This window comes from Ceratotherium simum, chromosome 16, assembly GCF_057802395.1.
Source record: "Ceratotherium simum simum isolate JZ-2026a chromosome 16, ASM5780239v1, whole genome shotgun sequence".
NCBI lineage: Eukaryota > Metazoa > Chordata > Mammalia > Perissodactyla > Rhinocerotidae > Ceratotherium > Ceratotherium simum.
In genome coordinates this window covers 20,895,587-20,903,036 of record NC_141915.1, presented here as the reverse complement: position 1 = coordinate 20,903,036, position 7,450 = coordinate 20,895,587, and the positions used below count along the sequence as shown (strand labels likewise).

The window sequence follows — 7,450 nt, the reverse complement described above, 5'->3', positions numbered from 1 at the left end:
GAGCCAGGTCAGACTAGCACAGCACAGAATGGTTAGGGTTACTGTGACCGAGTGTCAGCCTGTACCCTGTGTGCACATCGCAGGAGTTAGCTTTGGTCATCTATCCTGGTTTCTAATGGATTAATTGAGAGAACTGTCATTAGCTCTAGGTGGAGAATCACTGGGCTGCTGAGTTGTCTCATCCATTTGTGGGTGAGTTATAGTCCAATTCCAGCCTGAGTTCTGGAGAAACCTGTGAAGTGAGAGAGGGAAATGTGGTTGGAGCTACAACTGCATTAAAAGTTTTGAGAGCTGAGCTTTATACACTGTCAGGTAGACTCCGGTAATGGACTGTTCTAACAGGAATTCGAGGTTTTGAAGCTGAGGCGTATCCAGGGTGGCTGGGCAGGGATAACACTTGACATTCTAAGCCCAGTCGGTCGTCCAGCCCTGGGATCTGCACCGGCAGGAGCTACAGAAATCAGATTCCGGGACCTAGGCGAGGGGCTTTCGCTGCCCGGCGCGCCCCGCCCCGCCTCGCCCCGCCCCTGCCTCCTCGTGACCCCCGCGTCCCGCCCCGTCGGCCGGGAGCACCCCCGGCTGATTGGCCCCTCCGCGGCGTATCCTCGGGCTGGGAGCCAGGCCGCCGCGTCACGTGGCCGAGCAGCGTCCAGGGCGCCGAGCCGCGGGCCGCCCGGCATGGACTCTCGAGCAGCCAGGGCCCAGGCGCTGGGGGCCGCAGAGCCGCCTCGGGGGCCGCCGCTGCCGAGCGCGCAGGAGGCGCCCCCCAACCTGGGGGTGAGCGCCGCGCCGGGGCCGGGCGCGGCCACCACCTGCGGCCCGGGGCGGGAAGTTGCGGGGCCGGGCCGCGCGGGGGTCGCGGAGCCGGGGAAGCGCCTTGGGCCGCCCCGCGAACGTGGAGCGCCGTTTGGGCGCGCGCTCGAGCTGGAAACGGCCGGGCCGAGGGGCCTTTGGGCGGCGGGGCGGGGCACCCGAGGGCGTGGGTGGGCGCGCTGGGCACGGAGGGAAGGCTGTCGGCTCCCGGGGGCGCCTCTGCGTACTTGCTAAATGGGAGGTGATGCTGATGACCGAGAGCCGGGGGTCGCTGCTGGGGGCCTGGACAGGGGCCAGGTGAGGGTGGCGAGGAGAGGGGACCTGTATCCATTGGTGGGGATGCTCAGCTCAGCCTGAGCACCAGATGATGTCTCATGCGCCCTCTCCTTTTCTGTTTACTGAAACCAAAAGGCCTGGTTTGACGCAGGCTTTCCAGAAACTTGTTTTCATTTGCGCGCCAGACAGCTCCTGGTTTTTCAAAGACCGTTATTGCAGTCATCACCTGCCATTGTTTACAGTCAATAATCTCTGCTAGATGGTGAACTCCTCGAGGGAAGGAGCCCTCAGTTTAGTGCTGTTAACCCAGCGCCTAGCATAGTGCCTGGCGAGACAGACACGCCTGTTAATTCAATGGAGGGATGGAATGGCTGTTAAGGCATCAAAGAATACTTCACCGGAGTAAAATATGAAAAATGTAGTGGTAGACTTAAAAGAAAATTACTTTGGAGTGCAGATAGGATGAGACTGATTTTGTCCTATGGCATGGCAGGAGAGGGTGTGTGCTTCCTCTCCAAGGGGAGAGGGTGGCGGTGCCTGGAGAGGGGAAGAGGTGAGGAAGTGCAGGGCAAATGGTTGGGCGCATGGGTGGCAGAGCCAGAGAGAGAACTATGCTCCACAGGTTGATGGGGCGTGAGGGGAGAGGGAGATGGGAATGCCATGGCTAATTCTGTGCTCTGGCAGTGGAGGGCTGTTGAAGGTTTTTGAGCAGAGTAGTGATTAACACTAAGTAAGGCTGCTCAGGATGGGCGAGTGGGGAGGCAGTTAGGGGGCTATGGCAGTGGTCCACATGAGAGGTCCCGTCAGCTGGCCTGCAGTAGTCATCGAGGGTTGTCCCTGATTACTGGAGGTGGAATTGGCTCATTAATGCTGGGGATGACAAGATCGTGAGCTAATTGGGGGAGGTGCCAAGTGCAGTTTAGATGTAGGGGCAGAGAAGGTGGATTTCAACAAATGTTACGTTTCTGCTACGTGCTAGGTGTTTTCATAAATATTATTTCATCATAAGCCCTGCAAGTTCAGAACAATCATCTCAAATACCAGAGAAGGAAACCCAGGCAGGTGGATGAAATGATGTGTCTGAGGTCACACTCGGAGTGAATGGCAGAGCTGGGATGGAAATCATCTCTTGTCATGCAGGCTGTGAACATTTCTCGTTCCCTTTAGAAGGAGGTCTTGGAGGTGATAGGATTTTGGGAACTGTTGAGTGATGGGAGCAGAGAAGCATATGGTTGGTTGTGGGGAATGTTTCCCTTCAGCACTGCAGAAGAGCTACAGCTCTGTGCCCCCATGTATCAATCAGGAGACAGAGAATTTGATAGAGCTGTTCACTAGATAAAAAGTTAACTGAAAAGGTAAAACGAACATGGAGGTAGCAACTGCAGGAAACAGCTACCAGCCCTAGGGCTGAGGGAGCAAAGGGATGAGATTGGAATGATTAAAATTTACAAGCTCAGAGGAGAGCCTTTGCAGAACTGAAATTCCAACTTCTAAGGAGCGGGGGCTGCCCTAGCTAGTGCTGAAGTCTCGGAGCTTGGAGGAGGGGTCTCAGGGGCCTGGGACTCAGACCTCTGAAGAGAGGGCCCAGTGATGAGGCTGGTTCTGCAAGTGTTGGCAACTGTAAACTCGATTCAGCGGCCGCTGTAGGCAGGTGCTCCAGCCTCCAGGGGTGAAGAGGCAGGGGTGAAGAAGTGTCGCTGTGGTGATGCTTATAGAATGAGAAGGAGCAAGGCCCTTCTCCCTCCAGGGCAGAGCAGAAATGTGGGTTGCACAGTCCCAGCCCCAGCCTCACAAAGGAGAGTATGGAAGGGTGGATTTGGGGCTGAGATACCCCAGATAGCCAAGTCCTGGGAAATTGTTTCTTCTTCCCACAGGCGGGCTTTGCCCCAGCGGAGCACTCCAGTCAGGAGAGAGAGACCGAGAAGGCCATGGATCGACTAGGCAAGTAGACGGCAGAGACCAAAGAGGCGACGAGAAGGACAGCCTCTCTGTCTTGTTTACCTTCTCTTTCTAGCCAGTTCTCATCTTTGCTGCAGAGTTGCCCTTTCTGCCTAGTATTTCAACAGTGCCCTCATTTGGAAGCCCTACTAGAGCTTCCTGAAGGAATGTCCTGGACTTGTGTCCCAACCCATCCCTTCTGCTGAGAAAGACAGCTTAGGACAACAGAAAGAGTATCAGCTTTGGAGCCAGGCAAAATTGTTTTCACTTTCAGCCCCAGGTCAGAGTCCTGGGCTCAAGTTTTGTGACCTTAGATAAGTCACTTATCCTTTCTTTCTTCATCTTTAAAATGGAGATAATACTTACCTCAGAGGGTTGTTTTGAGGATTAGGTGAGAGGATCCAGAACTGTAACAGTCACTAGCTACTGGTGCTGTTTAAAGTTAAGTTAATTATAACTAACTAAATTGGAACATTCAGTTTCTTAGTTGCACTAGCCACATTTCAAGTGCTCAGTAGCCACACGTGGCTAATGCTACCCTGTTGGACAGCACAGATTATAGAACGTTCCCATCACTACAGAAAGTTCTGTTGGATGTACTCATCTAGGTAAAGCACCAAGCACAGAAATAGATACAGCCACAGCAACTAACACTTACTGAGGACTCACTGTGTGCCAGGCACAATTCTAAGTGTTTCTTTTTCTTTTCCAACTCACAACAATCCTATCTGCATTTTACAAATGAGGAAACTGAGGCACAGAATAAAAAATTTTTTTAAATTGTGATAAAAACAACATAAAATTTACCATTTAAGAATTTTATTTATTTATTTTTTTAACAATTTATTTATTTATTTATTTCCCCCAAAGCCCCAGTAGATAGTTGTAGGTCATAGTTGCACATCCTTCCAGTTGCCGTATGTGGGACTCAGCCTCAGCATGGCCTGAAAAGCGGTGCGTCAGCGCACGCCCGGGATCCGAACCTGGGCCGCCAGCAGCGGAGCGCGCACACTTAACCGCTAAGCCACGGGGCTGGCCCCATTTAAGAATTTTAAAGTGTACAATTCAGTGTACACTTTAATTCAATTTAGCACAATCACAATGTGTGCAACCACCACGACTATTTAATTCCAGAACATTTCATCACCCCAAAGGGAAACACTGTACCCATTAAGTAGTCACATCCCGTTCCCCTTCTTTGAGCCCCTGGCTACCACTAATCTGCTTTCTGTCTCTATGGATTTACCTATTCTGGACAGGCAAATGCGAGTTGTTTACAAATGGAATCATACACTATGTGGGCTATTATGTCTGGCTTCTTTCACTCGGCATAATTTTTTCAAGGTTCGTTCATGCAGCATGTATCAGTACTTCATTTTTTTTATGGCTCAAAAATTCCATTATATGGATATACTACATTTTGTTTCCCTATTCATTGGCTGATGGACATTTGGACTGTTTCCACCCTTTGGTGATTGTGAATAGTGCTGCTGTAAATGTTCTTGAAATGTGTTGTTTGAATACCTGTTTTCAATTCTTTTGGGTATACATTTAGGAGAGGAATTGCTAGGTTGTATGGTAATTCTATGTTTAAGTTATTGAGGAATCGGTTGAGTAAATTTCAGCTCAGTTACACATTAGTAATTGGCAGAACTGGGATCTGAACCCAGGCAGTTGAGCTCCGGAACCCATGCCTTGAATTATTACTGTATTGCTTATAGCTGTTACTAGTATTACAGTGTTAATAGCATTGCTGGTTTTGGGCTGACTCTCTTCGCACCTCTGACCTGGCATCACCATAGCACTGTATGCTTGGAGGCCCATGAACCTTCCCCAGAGTTTCTTTCATTATTTTGAGATCTTTTGGAACTGTACCTTCCTGTTGTCGGGAGGTGTCGTGGCTGTCCATTGTGACTAGACCAGTTCTGTCCTTGTGCCTGCTTTCCTCCTCTTACCCCTTGTCCTCACCTCTGCATGCTCTTTGAGGGTGAAGGGAGGAATAGAAGAGCAAAAATTCAAATCGAGCTCATATTGGGAAAGCTTATCGTCTGCCAGAGGCCGTTTGCCTCAATGACTTGTAAACTACCTGAAAATACACACTGTGCCTGGCTCTATGTGAATTACAAGACCTGGCAATGAATGGCCTTGTTTAAGGCAAAATGTCTTATTGAAAAGAAATGATCAACCTTACTTCTAAAAATGCAAACAGAACAACATTATTTTTGAGTGGTCAGGTGGCTAAAGAATTCTGTACATTTGTTTTACTGCTGTCCTCTTAATAAGTCTGCCCGGAATTTTCCAAGCCCACGAGTAGGTCCTATCTGGTTTACCAGTTGTTTTAAGACCTTCCTTTTGTCAATTTCTTAGCCAGTGGAGCACAGAGTATCCCTAATGACAGTCCTACCCGTGATGAGGGCACCCAGTCTGAAGAGGATGGCTTTGCTGTGGATGATGAGGATTCTGACGGGGAACTGAATACCTGGGAGCTGTCAGAAGGAATGTCTGGCTGTCCAGCCAAGGAACAGGCTGCTGATCTTTTTAATGAGGACTGGGACTTGGAATTGAAAGCAGATCAAGGGAATCCATATGGTAGGTGTAGAGTTTCTGGGGTCCTCGGCCAGGGTTCTGAGACCCTCTTACCAGATTACCCCTAAAGGCAGACAGTTTGGAAGAGGAACCCACATCCGTGAGCTTAGCTTGATGTCTGTTATGGGTCTGAAATTTCTGTGACAGCTTCTCTTTCATATTGGAAAAAAAAAATGCAAATTTTGTATTTGACTCCATAATATATTGGTTAGTTTTAACATTGAAACAGTGTTACTCTCTCCAAATATCTTTGTGTGAATTGAGCAGCTGCAGACAGAAGTGCTCTGTTATCTAGTTGCTTCCTCTGCACTGCTAAGAACTCTTTTCTGAGAAGCACTATGGGTCGCCCTAGAATGAACATGCTTGCAATTCTTCAGGAAGGGAAGACTATGTATGTGTGTGTGTCCACTTGTGCACATATGGGTGTTTTTAAACAAAGAAAGTATAAGTGTCTGCCCCCTAGACATTTTTTGACTATCCGTGTTCACTTCCCTTCTTTCCTTCCTTTAATCTGTCTTTTAAAACTGCCTGCAGATGCCGACGACATCCAGGGTTGCATTTCTCAAGAGGTCAAACCTTGGGTGTGCTGTGCCGCGCAAGGAGACATGATCTATGACCCCAGTTGGCACCATCCGCCTCCTCTGATACCCCATTATTCCAAGATGGTCTTTGAAACGGGACAGTTTGATGATGCCGAGGACTGAGTATGCAGCCTTTTGCCTGGTGGTGGGTGGCTGGCCGGCCCTCCAGATCGAGGTCTGCTTTCTTTGAGGCGAGATGCCGGATCTGAGGAAACATTCCCAGTGATCCCCGAGTCGGGCACGCAGACTGGTGTTAAGTAAGGTCCCACTGTCACCCAGTTCTGTTGTTGTTGTTGTTTTTAATGAGCTCCTCCTTGGAATGTGTGAGTGTTTGTGTCTGTGTCAGGAGAAGTTGTGTTCTTTATAAATAAATGTAGAAAAAAATCAATATGCTTTTGTCTCCTTTTTTTCCCCTTTTAATTAGATACTTCTAAACAAAGCCTTACGCCTTCATTTAAAGCCCCTGACTTGCATTTTAAGGATTGAGATACTTGGAGACTTAAAACTGCTCTGCGAGAGAAAATGATTTTTTAGTTTTGCTTCTATAGACCTGGCACTATTGGCCAGGGATTGGAGTCCAAAAGACGTTGGTGACTTTGTGGCTGATTTCTATTCCTGTTGATGGAAAATTGAACATTTACTTAGTTAACAAGGACTTTCTGTAGGCTGGAAAACTAAATGGCAAATTAATTAAACCAGCAACTTTATAACCCCCAATGGCATGAAAGGATTTTAAACTCTATTTTCCATTTAATGTTTTAATCCTTACAGTTACTTATATGAAGTCACTACTTTTTGTTGTTGTCGTTTACCTCATTTTAGAGATGAGGAAAATAAGACTCAAAATGTTTTGGCCTTTCCAGGATCACACAGCCGGGAAATAGCAGAACTGGGACCTAGACCCACACGTGACTCTGAGGTCTGTTCTCTGGGTTGCCCCTTTGTGAGTGAGAGCCCAGAGGCGGGATCTGGGGGCCATGCCTCGGCGGGTCTGTGATGCACCAAACTAAGTCACCTTTGTCTCTGTCAGGCTGAGGGATTGCTTCTCACCTCCTCCCCTCTTTGTTGAAGCTGAATCAAGGAAAAGTTGCAGATCTGAAATCTGAGTCAACTCCAGAGCAGTTAAATGAACATTTAACCATTGAAACTTTTTCAGAGGCCCCACCAAGTGTGTGAACAAGACAGAACCATATGAGGGAAGGCAGTGGCTTTGCCTCTGAGGGGCCTCATGGCCAACGTTGTCTTAGGGAGAAAAA

At 48.6% G+C, this 7,450-nt stretch overlaps 1 protein-coding gene across 2 annotated transcripts; it reads left to right on the top strand.

The window, feature by feature from the left end:
* The first annotated feature begins 618 nt into the window (after positions 1–618).
* On the top strand, positions 619–6,582 carry COPRS (coordinator of PRMT5 and differentiation stimulator). Of its 2 annotated transcripts, none has more exons than XM_087440771.1 (4): positions 619–777; positions 2,964–3,030; positions 5,395–5,616; positions 6,148–6,582. In XM_087440771.1, exons 1-4 carry the CDS (start codon positions 679–681, stop codon positions 6,315–6,317), a joined length of 558 nt encoding a protein of 185 aa, XP_087296897.1. In that variant the 5' UTR covers positions 619–678; the 3' UTR covers positions 6,318–6,582. The 2 variants fall into 2 exon arrangements, with proteins under 2 accessions (XP_087296897.1, XP_087296898.1); XM_087440772.1 differs by lacking the exon at positions 619–777 and adding an exon at positions 1,033–1,110.
* Positions 6,583–7,450: the final 868 nt, after the last annotated feature.